This window comes from Mytilinidion resinicola (assembly GCF_010093595.1).
Source record: "Mytilinidion resinicola strain CBS 304.34 unplaced genomic scaffold BDZ99scaffold_9, whole genome shotgun sequence".
NCBI lineage: Eukaryota > Fungi > Ascomycota > Dothideomycetes > Mytilinidiales > Mytilinidiaceae > Mytilinidion > Mytilinidion resinicola.
Genome location: NW_022985445.1, coordinates 1,400,101 through 1,421,679, shown reverse-complemented (window position 1 = coordinate 1,421,679; position 21,579 = coordinate 1,400,101). Strand labels below are relative to the sequence as shown.

Below are 21,579 nucleotides of genomic sequence, written 5' to 3'. Positions count from 1 at the left end.
ACTGGGACCCATACAAAGTTCTTCTTGTTCGGCATTCTTGTTGTAGCTGTAGTTGATGCCGACGTTGTCACTGAATATGTGGTGCAGATGGGTATAACCGGAGAAGTATTCGTGCTAAGAAAACGAGATGTTCACGCACTGTAAGACGTGTTTGGTGTTGCTCCCAGGATTCTTTTGTACCACCTCGTCAACCGCCAGCGTGGAGATGGGGGCCAAAAACAAGGCTGGAAAGATCGTGTCCTCACGACTCTTTTACCGTACTATATGGTCTAGTTCTCACTAACTATTTCTGTCAATAGAATCTACCTTTCCACGTCATGCCTGACACAAGTGAGCTGGTTGTCGAAATATTCGCAATAATCGGAGCTCCAGCTCGGATGATGGGGCGTCTGCCCCTAATCACCCGTTACGTATGGAACGGGTTCTCCAGCCCATGGCCCAAGACCCCTTACGCAGAAGCTCGCTATGGAAAGGGATACAAGTGGAGGCCGTGGCTGTTGTTCGATATCTCAGACTTCGAGGTAGTTGAGGCCTTAATAAACACCGGAAGCGATGAGAAGATCCTAGCTTTCCGCCGGTCTCAACTCTCAGAATTTCAGATGATCGCCTTGATCGTACGTCGAAGTCAACATGAATCTTTCGCATATACATAGCTGACTAGATATCCTTAGGGTGCGCTTGTTACCCAAGCGGCTATGACGGCGCTTCAATTACCATTTATACAACAAGTCCATTACTCAGCCCACACCTTGCTTAGTGCCACCGTCATCATAAGCCTCCTCGCAGTGTATTTTACGTGCTTACAATACCGCACTTACGGCTTCATGGAAAGCCCTTCTGCCATACGCCTATGGCTCTCCAATGGCATCTGCTACACCAATTCCGAAAAAGATCGTGTCATCCAAAGCTCCATGCTGTCCCACCAGCTGCTTCAGGTACCCTTCGAGTTGCTAAGCATCGCAATCACGCTTTTCATCGTCGGTTTCGGTGTGTGTCTCGGATCTGCAATGTCCGAAAACATTGATCTGGCCTCAGGGCCTACTAGAATTGGCGATCTGGCCGTGTTCATCACAGTCATGATCGCTACTGTCTTTGCTCTGACTCTTTTCGGACAGCTGCTTGGAGGAAAAGATATTGAAGCTGGCAGGTGTAGAAAATATGGGGATGTATTTCCAATGCGGCATGATACACGTGTTCAAGATGAGGACAAGGGCACCAGTGGCTTGCCGACTTCGCCGGGTATGTTCGCTCCCTAAGAGCAAAACATAACAAGACCAGATTACGTGAAGGAACAATTGGTACACAGGCAGGACGATTTCCTCTTTTGCTCTCTCTCATTCGTACTTTACTGCTTGTTGCTAGGTTTCTTTATGATAAATACAACGACAGGTACTTGTGTGCTGCACACACCTGTTACAATACTAAGGCTATCTGTGTTCCCCACTTGCTTATTCTTAGGCAAGGCCTTAGGACCGCATTGTACCGACGTCACCTCCGCCGCCTTAGGTGAAGATCGTGTTCATAATACCAACTCATGAAGAGTAGGCTCTCCCTGCAGGCTCAGGAAGTAGTTAGCGGGCGGTCAGGCGCGTTCAGGGGGTTCTCAAGCAGTTCCGGTTGCTCAGGTAGACGTGAGCTGAGAGTCTAGGCAAGAGCGACGAGGGCGCTGAACTAATCTGACCCCAATCATGGTTGAGTCAACCTAAGTATACGTTGTACAGCGATTCGTTCAGGAAGACGAAGTTGAGCGGTTCTAGCATAGCTTGCCCTGCACGTTGAATTTTCACTTCTCCAGCTTCATCATCACGCCGCAATCTCTAAATTCTCACGTCTCACTTTCATCATTCAGCGCACATGGGGGGCCAATAGTATCCTAATTTTGCCCTAATCGCCTTTCGATCTTCATTCTCGCACGTGTTCTCAAACCTCTGGCGCAAAACTAGTGGTTCTTGAGGAAGATTCACGCAGGAGACAATCCTGTTCGAGTACTCACGACTTAGCATAGAACTAGGTCACAAGTTTGGGCACACAGATAAATCACTGCTCCGGCCCCACTCTTGCTCACTCCATACCACTGTAAGGAGTACATCAGCTAGTAAATACTAGCTCCGTCAAAAGGTAGTCCAATCTCCACTACGTTGGCCTTCCCATCGTATTTAGAGTTTTAAGAGCCTCTCGAGGTACCCCAAGCAGTTGCAGGGAGTGCCCAAACTTATGTCTTGATACTGCATAGGCGGTACTCATAGGATTCGCCAGCGATCTTTGCTTCAAATAAGCTGTAGTTTTCCTTTGTATCATTTCTTATTGGTATATTCTACGAATGTACCAACGCCAGCATGCTGCTACGACCCTTCAAGCCATAGCACATGCTCACTAGATCGAGCTTGAAAACACCCTTCCAACCACGAAAGAATCAAAAACCATATTCTCCAACACAGTTTTCTCGATAACAGCACCAAACCCATAACACTTAACCACCCCCAGCAAATCCTGCGTCAACTTCCTCAGTGATTGCACGTCTATCTGCGTAAAAGCATCATGATTCCGGATGTAATTCCATGCTTGCACAGGCGTCATCTCGTCGTCGCCCAATTCTATATTCGAAGAGAGCTCCAACAGCCTTTCCAGGCCTAGCTTTGGCGCCTCCCAGTTCGATGACGGGAGCTGCGATGTGGAGGCTGAAGGTGCTTGGAAGAGCAGAGGAGCGGAAACTGTTAAAGCGTGGCCGGATGGAGCGTGCGGTTCCTTTGGATTGCCTTGGGTGTGGTGGAGACAGGGGCTTTCTAGACTAATCTGGGGTATGAGCAGCAGTTCATTTATGAGGAGGGAGTCAGTTAAAAGCTATCGAGGCGGACTTACGTCAGCACGAATTCCATCCCTACGTTTGCGAGGTCCATTTGGGCGATGCCTGCGGAGGCTATAGGGGCTTCTTCGACTCCGGCGTCAGGACTTATTGCTGGGTTGGATGCTACAACGAGTCTTAGCATATCGTACTTGACGTAGATCTGCAATGAAAGGCAGTTCTAGCTTGTTATGCTGTACTTACTTTGACCTTGAGAACTACCTCCGTCAGACCCTTGACTGGGTTTCTTCCCGAAGAAATTCTTCCAGCGACTGTTTGGCGCGCTAGAACTATCCCCAGAAAGGAAGAAGTCGTCAGTTCCAGTCTGAGAATCACTACCCCCTACGTGAATTTGATCCAATTTACGGTTTCGTCGAACGCTGAGAACCGATGTGGTCGGGACATCGTCCCCTGAACTCGAAGGGGCGGTTTGGACATATTGCGAGGGTGAGGCTTCAATCCCGTTCTGGGCCAGCAGCTTCTGAAGTCGTCCAATTTCCTTATAAAGACCCATCGTTTCTTGCATGATCTTCGTTTCGTTGGTGCGGAGTTGAAGAACCTCACTCTCCAAGGATTTGATGTATGCCTCTTTTCGTTCACGGTGGGTTCTAAGCAACACGGCAGTGATCAGATAGACACGCCATGCCGCTTCTAGTGCTTCTAACATACCGTTGTGCTTTTCGAACTTGCTCTCGGCGCTTCAGATAGGAGCTCTGCTGGGGATCTGCGGCCGCATCTTGCTGTGGCTGCTCTTTGTCTTTGCCTGTTTAAACGTGGTTCAATTGAGCTATACACATATCTCGAGCTGACAGATTCAATGAAAGATTTTTGCAGTGTATGGTCATTCAAAATATCAAAGGGATGTGCAGAAGTTGGGATAGCATCCGGAACAAAAGAACGTACTTTTGGATGGCTGGCGATAGGCCTTGAATGTAAGATTTTTCATGATCAAATGGAAAGGCCTGAGTTATTTAAGGATCTTGCCAGCACTTCAGTATCATATACAAACTTGCTTCAGGTGGAAGGGATATCGTAAGGTGGCTGATTTGACAGTACGTGATTGGAACGGCAAGGGAGCACAGGAGGCCCTGGGACTCTAGCCTTCTTATAGTTCTAACAACGACGTCAATTCTGCGAAAAAGTGAAGTTCCGTTTACGCAGTGGAGGGAGGTACTTTATGTAGGATGTGAGACGATGTAGCTCGCTCGCTCGCTCGCTCGCCAGGTACGGTGGTTTATAATTGTGAGCGACAGGGAGGTAAGCATGGCCCGTGGGATATGACCCTAGTGTTGTTCTGGTTCGAGGGGAGGAATTGGCGATGCCTTTCAAAAGCTATCTACTGACATCACGTCCACAGATGTAATCATCCACCATGACTGGATACACGTCGGGTCACGTCCTTCCTTGATAAACACTGGGTGCTGGCACCCCATTTGGAGCTGGACTCTTGTGTCACCAGTAATACTATGATATCCTGAACTGAAACCCCGAGATCCGACCCAGCGTCTCTCTACAAAACCTGGACCAGAGCCATAAAACCTCGATCCATCTCTTCACTTCCATATCAGCAACCATGGCGCCCCAGATATTCTCCCAAACCATACAGGCAACAATCCTCAGCGCAACCTCCAATATCCTCGCGCAAGCCCTCTCCGCATACCGCACAAACGTACGAGCATCTCCCCCCGTTCTCCCCTCCTCGTTACCCTACTAAGCCACCCTCCAGCAAACCCTCCACCTCAACCCCACCCCAATCCTCAAATTCGCCCTCTACACCTTCCTCAACACGCCCCCAAACTGCCTCTGGCAAGCCTACCTCGAAGACACCTTCCCCACCCAGCCTCTCGCACCACCACCTCCAAAAGCTACCGAGAAACCGCCTCCACCACCGCCCAAGACCCAGCCGATTAGCCTCGCCAATGTAGCCAAGAAGCTAGCGCTCGACCAAACCGTCAGCGCAGCCGTGAACACGGTGCTCTTCCTCGCGTTCATGGGCTACCTCAACGCGAGTGGGGAAGCGGCTGTGGAGAGCGCGTCGGCTGAGGTGCGAAATAAGTTCTGGCCGCTTTTGTTGGATGGGTATAAGCTGTGGCCGCTGTTCTCGGTGGTGAGCTTCATGTGGATTCCTGTTGAGAAGCGGGTGGTGGTGGGGAGTTTGGTAGGGGTGTTGTGGGGGATTTATTTGAGCTTGCTTGCGGAGGCGTGAGTATGATGCAGAGCGGGATGATGGGAAGTATAGGGGATGATCGTGGTTTGCTTCTGAAGGGTTTGAGGGCATGGTCATCTTGAAGCATGAGTTATGGATTATGATGAGTATTAGAGGGAGTTTGTGGCTTGCGGGTTGATTGAGAATTTCCATGCCTTCTTACAGCGACTACTGATTGCTGAATACCCAGTAGACTACTTCAAGGTTTAAAAGGGCAGTATCACATGAACAGGCGAGACAGAGCCATCCAAAACACTTTCTTCTTTTTCACGTCTTTCAACTCGTCTTCTCACTAATGAGTACTCATATCAATCTCTCAAAATATGACTTATCAAATTCAGTACGCGGAAGCTTGTCAAAAACCACGGACAACAACCTCTCGAGCATCATCTCACCAAAAGATCATAGAAATAGAGAAGGATACATCAATTCCACCCACAGCTCCTTTCAGCCTCCCTACAAACCAACCAGCAATCCCACCCCCCCAACCACGACCTCCAGCAACCCCTTCCCCAACCCCCTCGGCCCATCTGGCGCCACTCCCGTCGACTGCGCCACTCCCATCGAATCACTCGTTATCGCCGCCGCACTCGTCCCTGTATTCCCCGTAACCGTCACCACGACCACGCTCGCCTCCCCCACCGTGCTCTCCGACGTCGCCGCAGGCGTTTCCTCCGTAAACGTGGCCGGGTTCGTCGCCGTCGGGGCAAACGGCGTGAACGAGGGCACCGACGGGAGCGAGAGCGAAGCAGACGCGACGCTCGGCACCGTCAGCGACGGCACGATGATGCTGGGCGCCGAGAAGCTCGAGAACTGGAACGCCTGTGCCGTGCAGAGGCCGGAGCTGGCGTAGTCGCACGAGCTGCCGGCCTCGCAGCAGACCTTGGAGTAGGCGCCGGCGCAGTAGACGGAGGCCGCGTCGCAGCTGCCGGCACAGATGGGGATGGTGGCGCTGGTGTAAGTGCACGGCTCACCTGTTGGGTTTGAGGAGTTAGTATTTAGGGGGTTGGTGTGGTGGTGGTGGGAGTGGACTTGGACGTGCCCATGGGACAGCACCCCAGGCCGTCGGCGCAAATGGTGTCGGTTGCTTCGACGCATGTTTCCGCTTGTCGCTTTGGGGCGAAGAGGGCTGCTGGAGTGACTACGGGACGGCGGCCGTGGTCGGCGAGGGTAGTTTGGAGGAGAGCGGTGGTAATGAGAAAGACTTGGAGTCGGATCAGACCCGAGAGACAAGGGGTATGCATGGCAGGCAAGCACAGCTTAGAACTTCGGCTTTCAAAGACAACAGAAATACCTCAAAAGCCTGCTGCTTTAATGAAAGATGAACAACAAGGCTGGCGGAGAGCGGTAAGCCAGCCATCTTATACGCAGGAGCACGAAAGCACGCCAACGGCACACTTCACATGGTCGTCTCTTGAACACAAGGCGTGGCTGCAAGGCAGCCATCAAAAATAGAGATCATTCCGATAAGGCCTCTGAATTGCATAGAGTGTTTGGGAAGCTTGAGCCTGGACCAGCTGAATGAAATACGAGAAGCTTTCTTGGCAACGCCTCAGACGCGGAGAAATGCCTGCATGGACCTATCATGAAGCAGTAAAAGCTGCACCAGAAAGCAAGCATCACTTGTCTTCACGATTGGGGTGCAAAGTGGCGTCGACAAGGTAATTAAGTATGGCAAATCGCGTCCAGCGTGAAAGGAACAGGTTCCTCCGCTGCGGAGACGGGTTGCTCCGCTGCTCCATAAGCAATTTCCTTTCTACAGCTCTGTGTATACTTACTCACAGAGCGTCCGCGATGTATTTCTACCCAATAACGACGTTTTTAATGTGATGGAGGGCTGACGGCTTCGGTTTGTCTGCATCCTCCGCGACGGCATCTCGACGTCCGCTCCAGATGTCGATCTCAGAGAGCTTAACAAGCTTTGTCTTGTGCCAGAACTTCCAAACCACGTAGAAAAGAAGAAAGACTGGAAGGAGTACGTAATTGACGACAAAGTCGGTAGAGTTAAACGGTTTTAAGAATGCCGTATAGCCTAGAAACCCCTGTAAGTAGTGATACCCGTGACTTGTATCCAGCTCGTACCTTGGAAAAAGATTAAGAATACGTTGGCAGCTAAACAGGTATAGGTGCACCATGGATACCATCGCGCTTTGAACGGCAAGTCGTCCACGCTCTGGCCCTGTACTTCTAAAGCCTTGCGGAACCGGATGTGGACGAGTTCGATCGTACCCCAAACAATGAAAGTCGCAACTACGACATATCAGCGGAGATATATATCTGCAGGAGAAAGTTGAGGCCATACCGCCAGACAGTGTAATCAACGCAGAGTACAGCTTTCCTGCACTAGCTGATTGCGAGAGAAAAGCGATACAAGCGAATATGTTGGTAAATAGCAACGCGACCCAAGGCACTCCTTTGCTGTTAACTTTACCGAGAATCTTTGGCGCCATGCCGTTCCGAGCCATGTGCGTAATCGTCCTGGACGCAACGTAAAGCGAGGAGTTTCCGGCCGACAGGACAGATATGACAATAAGAGCGTTGATCAAGTGCGCCGCAGGAGCAATCCGAGCGTCCGCAAGTGCAATCGTCAACGGCGATCTTGCTGTACCAGACCCGGACGCGAGAAGCCTCTTATCGTCGTACGGGATGAGAATCCCGATGAAGAACATCGTCCCGACATAAAAGATCAGAATACGCCAGAACACTTGCCGGATAGCTCGAGGAACAGCCGTTTGAGGATTCGATGATTCGCCAGCAGTGATGCCGACCCTGAACCTGATTAGTCTCCGACACATGTTGCGAATCAGGTACAGTACTTACATTTCAGTTCCTGCATACAATGTTCCGGCTATCACAAATGTTTTTGCAACACCGTTGATGCCGTCCGCGAAAGCGCCAGGGTCGTGCCAATACTTGAAGCCAATATTTTGCGGGCCTATGCCACCCGTCGAGATAGCGATAGCGAGGATGAAGAAGACTGACAGAGAAAGAACCTTGATTCTAGTAGCTGTTAGCTCATGGCTTGCCAGGAGATCGACTAGAAGGTCAGAGAACTCACAAAGACAACCAAAATTCAAGTTCTCCATAGGCCAGTACTCCGAGCGCGGAGAAGCTCAAGAAGATGAGCCAGAAGATCAGTATCCAGGCCCATTGGGGGACGACTTCAGTCCAGTACATGACTACGAGAGATATTGCATTATATTCATTCGCCAGGACCCTTTTCACTTAGTAGCTTTTGGCATGAGGCAGAGAGTGAGACAAATGTGACCCAGAGATACCGGTAAGCCCAGCCTAAGGCGAATGCCAGTGCCTCATCTACGAAGCGAGCAGCATATTCTGTGAATGATCCACTAACTGGCATCAAAGTTGCAAGCTCTCCCAAAGACTGCCTGTATCAGATGCAGGCTAGCATCCAGTCTGTAGCACTGACATATTTCCTCTAAATAGGGGTACAAGCAAGCTTTCCCGGATGTGTTGTAGTCACAGTACAGAAAAGAGCACGATAAGCCCGACAAGGCAAAAGCTAATCAAGATGCCCGCCGGGCCGGCAAGATGTAAGGCATTCCCCGAGCCTACTAAAAGACCTGGACCGATAATGCCTGTTCAATCTGGTCAGTATCCAGAGTCTATCATACAAAGCTACGAGCTGGTGCTGATAAAAGCCTGCTTGCAAAGAATACACACCTCCAATGGCTATCATCTGCAGATGCCTGCTCTTCAGCTTCCGATGCAACGGCGCAAACCCGCCCGTCTGTGGTACATCCTGGCTGTGCTCGCTATCTCCCTGAGCTTCGGTGTCCACGTGGCTGTTGTCTTTGGCTTCTCCGCGGCCTCGATAAGACATGTTATCGACGTTGAGGAGAGCGTAGCCGAGCAAAGAATGGAAAGAAAAGTCACACAAGTGTCACTGCTGTTTTGATGATTGGGGTGCATGAGTAAATTATTCCAAGAGTAATCCAAGACTTCTGTGCGCGGGATGATAGCGTCAGGCTGCTGTGAAAGTGGAACAGGTAATAGTGTACCAAGGGGCACACATTCGTACGGAATCATGGATATCATAGCTGCCGAAGGGTTGGTTGCCATCATGATTTGTAGACTGGCTGTGTGGAAGGAGGTAAGTTTGGTACGATGAGGCCGAGACTTATGTCAGGTGGCCCGAGCGCGATACTCGATCCATGTAAAACGAGTACGTTTGACAGTCAACATTGGTCTGCTTAGGTACTTGAGTATTAGGGATATATATAATAGTTTGAAGCCGGGATATCAAAGATATCGCTAGTGGCATAGCCTACAAATCGACAAGCAATCTAGTGATGCAAATCCCTAATCCCGAAGGGCACCGCGCTCCCGTGTCCACGCAATCATGCATTCATCAGAGCAACGAATCCCATTGCTAACCTCCGTTGAGAGTCCTTGAAAGCTTTACGCTCTTTATGCCACACCAGAAACGCCGCGGATATGCTCGCCAAACGCAGCTCTCTACTCATCAGATTGACCAACAAACTCCACGTTGACGCTACCGTTCTTCAGCCCTGCTTCCTGAATTGTCTTGTCCAAGCCTTCAATGAGGTTCTTGCCCATGAAGATAAGCTCGAACTCTACACCTGCCTTGTCTTCTTCCCATGGTGCTGCCTTGAGCCACTCATATAATCTCCGAACAGGATCAGAAACGTCGAATCGGCGAACCTGCCTCTTGCCGTTAGAGTCCCTGAACTGAATTCGAGTAATAGTGGGACCCGTCTGAGGTTCAGTATGCGGATTAGTCGTAGATATCTGCGAGAACACAGAATTTGACGCAATAGGTCCTGCTGGTTCCGTTCCGTCGTCCTCTACAGCCTTGCCCTTGCCCTTGCCTCCCGGTTCCTTGGTCAGTGCATCCGGATCATCGTCCTTGGGGCCTTTGGCGTTGTCTATGCTGTTCTGCAAAGCCATTTCTAACATCTCCTCTTCTGTCATCCGGTCTACGTCCATCTTCTTGCGCTCCGGCTTGCGATTCGCCACGGGATTGCGAGCGTTGGCTTTCAGACTGTAGCGGTCGAGGAACTCATGAAGCTGCATGAGGAAGTCCATAGGTTTCGGTACTGGAGGCCCAGACCAGACCTTAACCTGCTCGCCTGTGCGAGGATCTACAATCGCGATATGGGGATACGCATCTCCGCTATCCCGGGCATGGAAGTAGTACTGGATGTACTTGTTGCCACGGTGGTCGTCCTTCGCATATTGCATGAACAGAAAGTTCTCCTTCACCGTGTCTTTAACCTGATCGTTCTTCCAGATATCCCGATTGAGCACTTGACAATCGAAGATTGCCGGGTCTTGTATGTTCACCAGAAGCCACTTCTCGCTGTCTTTGCCCTGGTCTCGTGCATCGTCCCACGGCAGTTGACACATCAGCTCGAAAGGTGGGCGGTACATCTCAGCTAACAGACTCGATTTTGTTGAGGAATCTGAAGCGCCAGCCGTGGCTAGAGATAGGTCACGTCGGCGTGCTGTTGGATCGCCGCTATCGTGATCCCAGACTGAGGGCTGGATTGGTCGCTGGTTGAAGATTCCAGGTCGTCCTGTGTTGTTAGTATATGAATGAGCTATTCGGCTGTGTTGCCTACCAGGGCGTCGGCGAGCAGCCATCTGTTCCGCAACCATGGCATCCATATCATCATCTGCAGGAGTCCAAGTTGCGCCAGGGCCAACGAGGGTCTCTGTTGTCCTAGCCATAGGTGCTCGGATATCTTCTGTGGCAGCCCCTGCCCCATACATCTCCTCTTGCAGCCGACGGGCCATGGCCTCGTCGCTCTCATATCCCGACGCCGCAGTATTGGCCGCGTGCGATGCTGCGGGTGCGGGAGTGGGATTGTCCGAATCGGCACCAAAGTCCATCATGTCGTCATCAGAGTCGAGGTTGATGAGATCTGGGCGAGATGCATTCGTCGTAGTCGCTGCTGGCTGTTGCGCTGTGCTCGATGATTCCTGGCTTGTAGCCGTAGTCCCCAGGTCCAGATTTGGGCTTTCGAAGAAGAGTTCTACAGCTTGCTCGAGGTTGTTATCGGCAAGATGCAGATACTGAGCTGCACGCTCAGGACTGGCCTGGGTGAAGCTCACGAAGTCCGCAATGAGGCCGTCCATATTGAGTTCTGTGATGCTCCGAGGTGTTGAATGAGTCCTCGACACAGACCACTAACACGCAGGTCTCGGAGCTGGCAGTCGCGGTTGTGTGGTGGGGTTATTGCCGGTCGACACAGCGACACCGACTTGGCGGGGTTGTTGAGCTCCCTCGTGTTGGGTTTCGACGGTCGAGTGCAGGTGGGGCCTGTGTTATAGATGGTGTACGTGTTGGATTACCGGATTTTCAAGAGAGACAGACGGTCGTCAGGTGGAAGTCGCAGTCTGGAAACGCTGGTGGTAGCAGACAGCTTCGTGGGCAGGCGTCGATTGCGAGGCTACCTAGGTGGTGGCGTTTGTGGGCTCCCTCTAACTCGGTCAGCTAAGGGCCAGGCAGTGAAGGCATCGACATCGACATCGACATAGGCGGCAGCGGTGATGGGAGGAGTGCACCTAGCATCAGGCGGCGACAGGTGGCGGAGTGAGGGAGTGAAAGCGTCAAGTGTTCCCAAAGGCGTGCCACCGTGCCCGCGTCACCGCGGTGCCTGGCGCTGAGGTCTCCCGAGCCAAGCACCGGCAGGGGACCACCGTCGACGTGAATTGATTGCACGCGCCGCTGGACAAACACGAACGCAGCAGCACTGAATCGGGTGGCAAGTGAAGAGTGTAATCAGCCCGCCGTCGTCGATTGCCGGGGACTCTGCACCTATACCGTCCCTTCTTCCGGTCAGAATTCGACTCCGAAGGCAGGCACTCTTCATCATCATCCACGCCACCAACCGCTGCCTGCGCCCATGACTTGAAATTTGAAGCCTCTCTCTCGTGTGTGCCTTGCCCCAGGCTTCTTTGCGCTTGACCAGAGCGTCAAAGCTGCTTTACAGCCACCAAAATGGCTTCAACCCCAAACCCGGACTCGCCAGAGGCCAAGGAGCTTGCCTTGGTCGGCAAGGTTGAGATGCGCATAGCCCTGACTGATACAGACGCGAGACTGGAAGCAATACTGAAGACTTACCTAGCTCCGCTGTTGCTGAAGCTTGCTTCGCCAAATGTGAGCGTGAGGAACAAGGTAAGCAACATCGACTCTCACAGGCTTCATCATATCCTGAACTTTTCTGGTCCATGGCCGGCCAGCATGCTCTTTCAACTTTCAGACGATACAAGGGCGCCGCTGATGGCGGGTTTCATTTCTAGGTCATCTCTATTTGCCAACACGTCAATACACGCATCAAGCCACAGTATGCTCCTCTACCAGATATACTTGCAGCTTCTGAGAAGGGAAGGATCTAACATCTTTGCAGGCACATAAAACTTCCGGTTGCAGCCCTCTTGAAGCAGTTCAAAGAGAACCCGGATGTGCCCTTGATCCGCCACTTCGATCTCCTGTACATTCAACAGGGTATCTCCCGTCTGCCCATTGCTGAACGACTCGAACTTCTCCCTATCCTGACGCGTGGCATTGCCGTCGACTACTCAAAGTCTCCTCAGCATGGATCACAGCTTTTTCACCTACTTCTGCGCCTGCTCGGCTACTTCAAACTACCCCCAAGAGGTGGGAAAGAAGATGACGAGTTGCGGAAAACTCTAGGCGTTGACGATGAGGACACCAAGTTCCTGTCTTTCTGGTTCGGCAAGCTCATTCTACTGAATATCGTCAGACAGCGAAGCGAAGAGCTAGCGGCCAACGTTAGCTGCCCTGGAGTATCAGCTGAAGAATACAAATTCCTCACTGTTCAAGGAAAACCTGATGCGTGGAATCCCACAGCTGATGGTGGACTGAATCTTCCAGAAACTAAGGTTATTGCCTCGAAGTTTTTGGCAAGTGGCATGTTTGCCGACGCTGAGCGATTCTTACCTGCACTTTTTGCTTCTGCCGATACAAACTCCCGAATATCAGACGTTGGGGATGATATACTCAAGCGGGTATTGCCGGTGACAAACCTAGAAGACCGTGAAATCGTGCAGAACTTATTAGATGTGTATTTCGGATCGTATGTATATCTTTCTTCGGGCTTTTGGGCCGCCTGTCAGTAGCATATCTAACAACACGCCAGTTCAACTTCCGGCGGGCCCCCATCGGTCGGTACTCCACTGAAGATCAAGATCTTGGGGCTACTCTCAAAGTCTGTTGCTTCAACCACATTTCCTAAAGAAATCAGCAAGATTGTGGAAGAGGGTCTCATTTCAAGCTACGATATTACCACCCCCCGTTCAACTGGTAGGGAAGCCTCCAAATTTCGCTCTGCAATCTTCTTGCTGGTCAATTTTGTTGCTCGCCATGGCGCCGGCAAGGATATCTCCACGGTAGCGCCAGGACTTGTTCAGAACCTAAAGTCCTTTATCGAGGATCAAGGCTGGCCTACCCCAAACAGGGATGAGGACCTAGAGCTCCGCGGTTACGGCTTTGAGACGATAGGGCTCCTCGCAAAGGCCGCGCCAGAAAGCACTCTTATTGAACCCACAGTCAGCTTACTGGACTGGCTTTTTCGGTCTTTGAGAGAGGATACCTCTGGAAAGGACGTTGCAGTCAGCATCGAAGAAGCCCTGTCTTCGGTTCTGGGAGCTTTTACTAAACCTCTCGAGGATCAAGATACACGACCCAAGTTTAGGCAGATTCTCTTGAAGTATACTTTACTGGACCACCCGAGCAAATCACAAGCTCCGACCGGCGACTACACAGATGCTCGCAAGTCCTTTAGGAGTACGCGTTACGCTGCAGCCCGCTTCGCCAACCGATGCTTACCTTATCACGATGTTCTCGCCAGGTGGATTGACATACTAGCTACAAGCGGTGCGGACAAGGAGAAGCATGAAGTTGTTGAGGAAGGAAAGAAGGGCCTGGACCCTTATTGGTATCGGATGCTAAATGCTACACCCGATGTCTCATCAGAGATCGTCTCGGAGAACACTGTCATGGATCGGTTCTCATTCCCTGATTTTGACGAGCTTGTGGAGTACATTTTCGATCAGCGTCACGAATCAGACGATGTTGAGATGGATGAGGGCGATGAACCGCAAACTCTACATCGTGTAAAAGGCTTCAGGACTCGATTCGGGGATGCTTTCCCAACAGCCGTTAAGTTCTGTTGCCAAGTTCTGATGCAAAAGTCGCTTGAAGAGAAAAAGATCTTAGTAGAAATCTCTACAGAGTGGGAAAGGAAGCTAGAGATCACAATATCAACGGACCAACGCGCGCGCCAAGCAGTGAGATCTTATACCAGCGACTCTAAGCACTCGGCATCGCTTGCAATTGTATTGAGAGCAGCGTTCGAAGAAGTTATCAAAGATGATACTACAGATGTTGGTCCGCTCGGAGATACATTCATCGATCTTTGCTCGTTATGCCCCGACGACATTTGGACTCAGGCAGATCTAATAGCAGACTTCCGCTCTCTTGAGCCTTCCATACTTTCGAACAACTCTGCCAGACGAGGCGCAGCATCTCACGGCTTTGGACTGTTGGTATCACACCAATCTTGCTACAAAAAAGAAAGACAAGCGTCCCTCTCGATGCTGCTTGGCAAGATGCAAGCCTGGAACGAAGCGGTTGGCGGAGACCTGAATAAGGCAAGCGGAGCAACTCTAGCTCTGGCTTATTATTTCAGCAGACTCCAGTGGCGCCAATCAACTACCGAAGAGACGAAAGAGCTGCTTTCGACATACCTTCGAACGCTATTTGACATGCTGAAAGGTGCTACAGACACCACTCTGAAAGAAGCCTCCCACCTCAGCATTGATCAGCTCAGCCTGTTCCAAGTCCTCACACCTGATATTGTCAATGAATATATGCCGTTCGTTGAGGTTGCCGAAAAAATCTACGATACTGCAAAATCTGGAAAAGCAAATGCTATTCTGGCCCTCGGGCATTTCGGCATGATAGCAGAAGAGAAGACTGGAGAGAACGTAGAGAAGTCAGACCTCCACTATGTGGAAGAGAAACTCTACAGCCTTCATGAAGTGCGGCAGTCTGAAGCTCAGTTCTCAGTCGGAGAGGCTTACAGCTGTCTTGCATGCGGATGGGACTCAAAAGCGCTAGCTGCCGCTGTCGACATTGAGAATCCTACACAGGAGCGGCAACAATGGGACAACGCTCTGGACACACCACATAGTCCAGAGAGGAAGACAACATTGAGTACAGTTCTACAAAAGACATTGCTGGGCTGTCGTAATACGAAGCCATCATTGAAGAAAGCATCTGTGATATGGCTGCTATGTCTTCTTCAGTTCTGTGGTCATCGCCCGGAGATACAGCAACATCTGCCGGAATGCCAAACAGCTTTCAAGCTGTGCCTCTCGGACAGAGATGAGGTCGTACAGGAAGCTGCATCGAGAGGTCTCGGTCTCGTTTACGAGAAAGGAGATCGAGACTTGAAAGACGACCTAGTCCGGGATCTTGTGGGTTCTTTCTCGGATAACAGGTCCAAGATGGCTGGCAGTGTCACCGCAGATACACAGCTCTTCGAGCCAGGAGCGTTGCCAACCGGAGATGGTTCTATTACAACATACAAGGACATTCTGAGTTTAGCGTCAGAAGTCGGAGACTCTAGTCTTGTATACAGATTCATGTCGCTGGCTGCCAATAACTCCATCTGGTCGAGCCGTGCTGCCTTTGGACGATTTGGTCTGAGCAATGTTCTTTCTGACTCTAGCGTTGACGGCTACCTGGCAGAGAATCCCAAGCTTTATCCCAAGCTTTACCGTTACAAGTAGGAAGCTCTTTGGCTACATTTGAACTTGTGCTAATTTACTCTAGGTTTGATCCCAACCCGAACGTCCAACGCTCCATGACCGATATCTGGAACGCTCTCGTGAAAGATTCTTCGGCTACTATTGACAAACACTTTGACGCTATCATGACGGACCTTCTAGAGAGCATTCTAACAAAGGAATGGCGTGTTCGGCAAGCTTGTTGTGCAGCTGTCGCTGACCTAGTCCAAGGAAGGGATCTCGAGAAGGTACCGCATATCTCTATGAATTTGCGCAACCGCTTGCTAACGTAGGCCCAGTACGAGAAATACCTTGACCAGATATGGGATAAGTGTTTCAAGGTCCTCGACGACATCAAAGAGTCCGTTCGGGCAGCAGCAGCCTCCCTTGCCCGTGTATTGACCGGCATCCTCACGCGAAGTCTCGAAGCAGGCGATTCCTCCACGAAGAATGCTAGCGCGATGCTCGAACGAGTCTTGCCCTTCCTCCTATCTACGTCGGGTCTTGAGTCCAGTGCAGAAGAAGTTCGAGCATTCGCACTTCACACCTTGCTCCAGATCATCAAAAAGAGCAATGGGAAGACGCTGCGACCTTTCATCCCGGATCTTGTGGAGCGACTGCTTGGTCTCTTAAGTGCTCTTGAACCTGAAGCAGTCAATTATATTCATCTCAACGCCGCCAAGTATAACCTCACAGAGCAAAAGCTCGACGGTATGCGTCTTGCTAGCGTGCGTGCTAGTCCACTCACCGAATCCATCGAGCGCTGCCTTGACCTTCTCGATGAATCAACTACAAAATCTCTCATATCTCACCTTGAATCAGCCATCAAGAACGCCGTCGGCCTGCCCAGCAAAGTCGGCTGCTCCCGCATCCTCGTCACCCTCAGCACCCGGCACAACTTCCTGTTCAGGCCCTACGCCGACTCCTTCCTCCGCCTCGTCCAGAAATGCATCCACGACCGCAACGAAACAGTCGCCAGCTCCTACGCCGTCTCTGCCGGGTACCTCTCCCGCCTCGCCTCGGACCCCCAACTCCTCTCCACCATCGCCTTCACCCAATCCCTCTACTTCAACTCCGACGACGACCGCTCCCGCCTCGCAGCCGGCGACATCGTCCTCGCCATCTCCAAGCACGCCGCCGACCGCTTCGCCGGCGTCGGCGCATCCATCCTGCCCTTTGTCTTCGTCGCCAAGCACGACAGCAACGAGGAAGTCGCCAAGCTCTTCGCAGACACGTGGTCTGACAACGTCGGCGGGAGTAGAGGCGTGCTGCTCTACCTCTCTGAGATCGTCAAGGTCGCGTCCCAGCATCTTGAAAGCCCGAAATGGGTCCTCAAGCATGCGAGTGCGCGAGCAGTCGCCGATGCGGTCATGAGCATCACGACGGATTCGCCGTCTGCGGTGGCGGCGACGGTGGCGGATGAGATTAGCAAGGCTAATGCTGGGATTATTTGGCCGGCGCTGGAGAAGGCGATGGCGGGGAAGACGTGGGAGGGGAAGGAGGTTGTGCTGGCGGCTTTTGTAAGGTTTGTTGAGCGGGGGAGGCAGCTGTGGGGCGCGGATACTGCGGTGGCGGGGATGGTGTCCAAGATTGCGGTGAGGGAGGCCAAGAGGGTCAACGTGGCGTATAGACCGCATGCGGTCAAGGCATTAGGGAAGGTGGTGAAGGCGAGGGAGGATGAGGAGGGGAGTGCGGAAGTTGTGGGGGTTGTGAAAACCGTGGTTGAGGATTTGATTGGTGACGAGGACGATGAGGATAAGATGGATGTGGATGGGGGAGAGGCTGCTGGGAATGCGGCTGTGTAAGTTCTCGTTCCTTGTCGGCACTAAGTGTATACGGGCTAATGACTTCGCAGGAAGGAGCAGACTCTAGCGGCGGCCGTCGAGGCACTGATGGACTGTATCAACCCTAAGCTTCTCGAGGGTACAGGTAGGTTCCCATATATACCAACATCACTCCCAACTCGTCATGCTAACTACATCTAGATCTCACCCACACCCTCAAAACAACGCTCCCTCTCGCTCTCCGTGCACTCAGCACACACGCCCGCAATATCCACCTCACCTCCTTCGACGCCATCAAGGCTCTGTTCGACCGTCTCGCAACCGCGCCCTTGCACCCGCAGATCGATGACACAGAAGTTAAGAACTGCATCGTCAAATTGCTATTCGATCCTCGCTTCGAAGGCTTCAGTGAGGCAGGTAGGCTGAGGCGTGCACAGGCAGCTGTGGCCGCTTCCAAGATAGTCACGGGACTGGAAAGCGAGGTGAAGGAGGAGCTGGGGAAGGAGAAGAGTGTTGTTGTTAAGAAGGAACTTGAGAAGGCGTTGGTGTAAGTAGATGGTGAGCGAGTAGTTGTTTTGCTAGAATTATTGAAGTTTTTAGATGCTTTGGAGACAGCAGTCGCGTGGTGATGAGGAGGAGATTGGTGCGAAGTATTCCAAGAAACTGTTTAGGTGAGGAGAATTTTGGTGCTCAGATTCTGTTGGATTTTAGAGGGATCACTACGTTGAAGCTCAAAGAAAAGTGCACCTAGTTAGCAGCTTTTACTATGTAGGTTTTGATATCACCGTCGTCGTCAAGTGCAAACCGGAACGGTAATATCTATCGCCGTTCCGGTCACCAGTTTGGCAGTTCTTGGCCGCCAAGAAGTGGACCCTGAGTGTTGAGTCCAGAGGACCTGAATTTTTCCTCCATTCGAGGCTCCGGCCACGTTTTCGCACATAACTCAACAACCACAACTCGTACTGCAGAAATGAAACCGGGGCTGGATTCGTCGAGTACAGGAGAATATGTCATGAGCTTCGGGAGAAATAATTCCGTGGCCCCGTTGAGATAGCGGTGGGGTCGGCGAGCTGAGTTGGAAAAGGTCGTGTGCTATTATCAAAAGAAGGCCGTGCGTGCGCAGCCTCGAATTACGTGCAACACTAGGTAGGAGCTTGTAAGTACGAGCTTGAGGAATTCTAGCTTGCAAGCCGCCTGATTTTTAACCTGAGAGTGCTGTCTTTTATCACGCGCTTTTAATCGAGACTTGTGAACTTGCAGGTGGTTTATTGGTATGACTTAGCTAACGGGAGCATTTGAGTGCGTCCTAGGCTCCACCGTTTTGGTCGTCAAGAGTTACTCGATTGGGACATTTAGGAGACATTTATGTGGTAGTGAAAAGAAAGTTCAGATAGCGGCGTTCCACTAGTTTATTTCGCCGTCGAGGTCGCCTCTTGCGGTGGTGGCGTCTTCTAACGCTGCTATCTTCACTAACAGACAAAGGATTCTCTTCGAAACTGCAGCATGCAACTCTGTTCTATTCGGCAGACCCGCCTCAAGATTGACTTCAATCATGCAGAAACTTAAAGCATGAGTTAGTCCGGGACGTTCCCGCTTCAAGCCTATGCGGTCAAGGTCGTCGGATCTAGGTCCAACTCCGCAAGTCAGGTGCAGCTCAGCCTAGTGCAGAAGCTTGAAAGAATCTAGGAAGATCTGGGAAAGCCACGCACCAATCAGGCCTTTGGAAGGGCACGAAGGGGTCCAAGGCTTTATTCCCGCGAGGTCTGGACCCCGCGAGCATTAGAGATGCCAAAGTTGCGTCGGCCGAAGTGATGGTCTGTGTCTGCACGCTGGCACTCGTACTTTGGATTACGTGCTGGAAAAGCGGTCAGGAGCACACAATCGCTTTCGTGAAGCGGACGATGGTGTTGGGCAAGATTGCTGCTCCGCGCTGTGGCATTGGGTGAGCCGTTCCCCCGGGTTCTGAAACTGCTGGGTACGGCTGCTGGCATCCGGTGCAAGATGAGTCTCCCCGTATTGAGACGAACGCCAAGCGTTGGCGGCTCCTTTCGGCGATCCATGCAGGTGTGCCCATCACTCGAGCTTTTCCCCAAAGGCATATCGTCTCCAGCTCCCGCTGGCACGCGAGTAGATCGTTTAAACTTCTTCCAGGCCGAGTGGAGACGTCAGACTGCAGTTTTATGTTCTGCGATGGTGACTTCATTCGCTGCTACGTAGGCTCTAGCGGCCAGGAGCCATGGACCCTATAGAGCGGTCTAGGCGTGATGGCCTTCGGGATTCAGTGAAGGGTTATTACCCGATCCATGGTCGGCATACCGAAGTGGATGCCTGCTTCGGCTTGGGAGGATTTATGGTTGCCAAGGACATGGATGCCTTGCCAACCATGGGACCGCTCCCAGCCAGCGGTTTTCTGTGGTGCTGTCACAAAGGGGTTGACAGACAGGCGGGCCGCCTCTATTGCAACTTCAAATTCTACCTATCGTACGATTTTGGAAGCAGACGTGAAGATAGAGATGTCGATCGGCATTGTACATGTCTCATCCATAATCAGATGGACGGGATGGGACTGACGAAATGCTCCAAAGAGCACTGATCATCGATCTGCCTCAGGGAAGCGGCCAGGAACAAGGCAAGAGTGATGCGATCAGTGCTGGCTACAATACGCTACCTCAAGCGTGCCAGCCACAGCCCCAATATTGTAACGTTACTTCGTGAAGAGGACGCTGGCCGGCCAATCGAGTCACACGCTGATGGCGCGCTCGAAGGTTTTGGATCTGGAATGCCTTCGGCTCTTTAGCCTGCAGGTGCGCTCGCATGGACATCATGAGACAAAGCGGCCCGTCTGCGGTATGCGTGTACTGTAGATAAAATGCCTCCGCAGATTAACCCCGATTGGCGGCAATACGCGCCGTACACATGACATGCCGCCAAAAGCCTAACACCGGAGGCACTTGCGAGATCTTGTGCGACCCCGGGAAGGCCTAGGACGTCACCGTGCAGCGATACGAGCCGTTGAGTCGAATTGTGCTCCCGCCCGCAGCGAGTCTGAAGGTCGCCTGTGGGGCCGGGTGCTGCAGCACTCACTTCTCGGTCAACGTACTCGGCTTCCCGAGGGCGGGCCTGGCGACATGACTGCGGCGTGCGGAGGAATCGCGCACGGGCCCCCCGCTCCTCTCACCGATGCTGAGGGAGCCGTGGATGCTCGCTGCACAGCTGCGCTGCAGGTCGGGCCGCCACTACGTAGGCCAAGACGGCGACGGCTACGCGGCAGCGCCATAGCGTCACCGCCTCCGAGCCCACCACTGTGCCGCGCCCGCTGACCCTTCTTTTCGCTCCACGGCTCGGGAGGCGTCTGGCATCTGATCCGACGCTAGCGCCGGGCCAAATCGTGTCCCACGGTTCGCAGCACGTTGGCGAGGAAGCCGACCGAGATCACGGCCAAGGGACCGATCACACCCAAGACCAAAGCCAGCAACCCTTGGGACCCAGGACGAACAGTGTCCCCAGCGAGAGCGCGGAGACGGCAACAGCAGCATATGCAGCTGCACGCGCGAGCGTGACGCTGCCGGCTGGGCGCCGTTGTCCTCGGGCTCCTTCAGGCATGGATGCCGCTCATCCACCAGGTTGCATCGCGAGGCCAGACGCGCCCATCGCCCGCCATCCCTGCGTCTTTGAGATTTGCACATCGCGTTTGAGAACCTCAGCCTTTTCGGATTGCGCCCCGCCAGACGGCAGCCAGCTGGAGCAGCGCAGTCACGCCGCAGTCAGTCACGCCGCAGTCAGTCACGCCGCGCCCCCATGGTCCCCACGCACGTCTCGTCGCCTGCTTGCTTCCGGCAGGCAGCCTCCTTCTTGCCCTCTGCGCGCTGCCTGAGCCCTGAGCCCCAGCGCGACGCCTTCCTGGCTGACGGAGCGCGTCGCGAGCTTGCATTTTGTTCCCAGAC

General features: G+C 52.4%; 7 protein-coding genes across 7 annotated transcripts; 3 read left to right on the top strand and 4 right to left on the bottom strand.

The window, feature by feature from the left end:
• Nucleotides 1-317: 317 nt before the first annotated feature.
• Nucleotides 318-1,256, top strand: BDZ99DRAFT_520427 (uncharacterized protein; the record flags this gene model as incomplete). The annotated part of the gene is made up of 2 exons (XM_033725527.1): nt 318-614; nt 672-1,256. 2 exons carry the CDS (start codon nt 318-320, stop codon nt 1,254-1,256), a joined length of 882 nt encoding a protein of 293 aa, XP_033577320.1.
• A 1,009-nt stretch (nt 1,257-2,265) lies between these two features.
• On the bottom strand, nt 2,266-4,043 carry BDZ99DRAFT_462935 (uncharacterized protein). Its single transcript, XM_033719961.1, has 5 exons — nt 3,746-4,043; nt 3,512-3,605; nt 3,047-3,450; nt 2,860-2,968; nt 2,266-2,788 (listed from the first exon to the last, which is right to left on the bottom strand). The coding sequence occupies exons 1-5, from the start codon at nt 3,786-3,788 to the stop codon at nt 2,374-2,376; spliced, it is 1,065 nt and encodes a 354-aa protein (XP_033577319.1). The 5' UTR covers nt 3,789-4,043; the 3' UTR covers nt 2,266-2,373.
• A 149-nt stretch (nt 4,044-4,192) lies between these two features.
• BDZ99DRAFT_462934 (uncharacterized protein) lies at nt 4,193-5,449 on the top strand. Its single transcript, XM_033719960.1, has 2 exons — nt 4,193-4,511; nt 4,569-5,449. The coding sequence occupies exons 1-2, from the start codon at nt 4,416-4,418 to the stop codon at nt 5,046-5,048; spliced, it is 576 nt and encodes a 191-aa protein (XP_033577318.1). The 5' UTR covers nt 4,193-4,415; the 3' UTR covers nt 5,049-5,449.
• Nucleotides 5,277-6,326, bottom strand: BDZ99DRAFT_309962 (uncharacterized protein). Its single transcript, XM_033714258.1, has one exon. The coding sequence runs from the start codon at nt 6,144-6,146 to the stop codon at nt 5,505-5,507; it is 642 nt and encodes a 213-aa protein (XP_033577317.1). The 5' UTR covers nt 6,147-6,326; the 3' UTR covers nt 5,277-5,504.
• Nucleotides 6,327-6,850: 524 nt separating this feature from the next.
• On the bottom strand, nt 6,851-8,892 carry BDZ99DRAFT_488168 (amino acid permease; the record flags this gene model as incomplete). Its single annotated transcript, XM_033722890.1, has 8 exons — nt 6,851-7,080; nt 7,131-7,298; nt 7,351-7,817; nt 7,869-8,048; nt 8,107-8,265; nt 8,327-8,437; nt 8,533-8,647; nt 8,733-8,892. 8 exons carry the CDS (start codon nt 8,890-8,892, stop codon nt 6,851-6,853), a joined length of 1,590 nt encoding a protein of 529 aa, XP_033577316.1.
• Nucleotides 8,893-9,242: 350 nt separating this feature from the next.
• Nucleotides 9,243-11,637, bottom strand: BDZ99DRAFT_416660 (UBX domain-containing protein 7). The gene is made up of 2 exons (XM_033716793.1): nt 10,655-11,637; nt 9,243-10,609 (listed from the first exon to the last, which is right to left on the bottom strand). Exons 1-2 carry the CDS (start codon nt 11,169-11,171, stop codon nt 9,528-9,530), a joined length of 1,599 nt encoding a protein of 532 aa, XP_033577315.1. The 5' UTR covers nt 11,172-11,637; the 3' UTR covers nt 9,243-9,527.
• A 399-nt stretch (nt 11,638-12,036) lies between these two features.
• On the top strand, nt 12,037-17,656 carry BDZ99DRAFT_387867 (ARM repeat-containing protein; the record flags this gene model as incomplete). Its single annotated transcript, XM_033715544.1, has 6 exons — nt 12,037-12,213; nt 12,339-12,382; nt 12,446-13,135; nt 13,199-15,850; nt 15,898-16,099; nt 16,151-17,656. The coding sequence occupies 6 exons, from the start codon at nt 12,037-12,039 to the stop codon at nt 17,654-17,656; spliced, it is 5,271 nt and encodes a 1,756-aa protein (XP_033577314.1).
• Between the last annotated feature and the right edge of the window lie 3,923 nt (nt 17,657-21,579).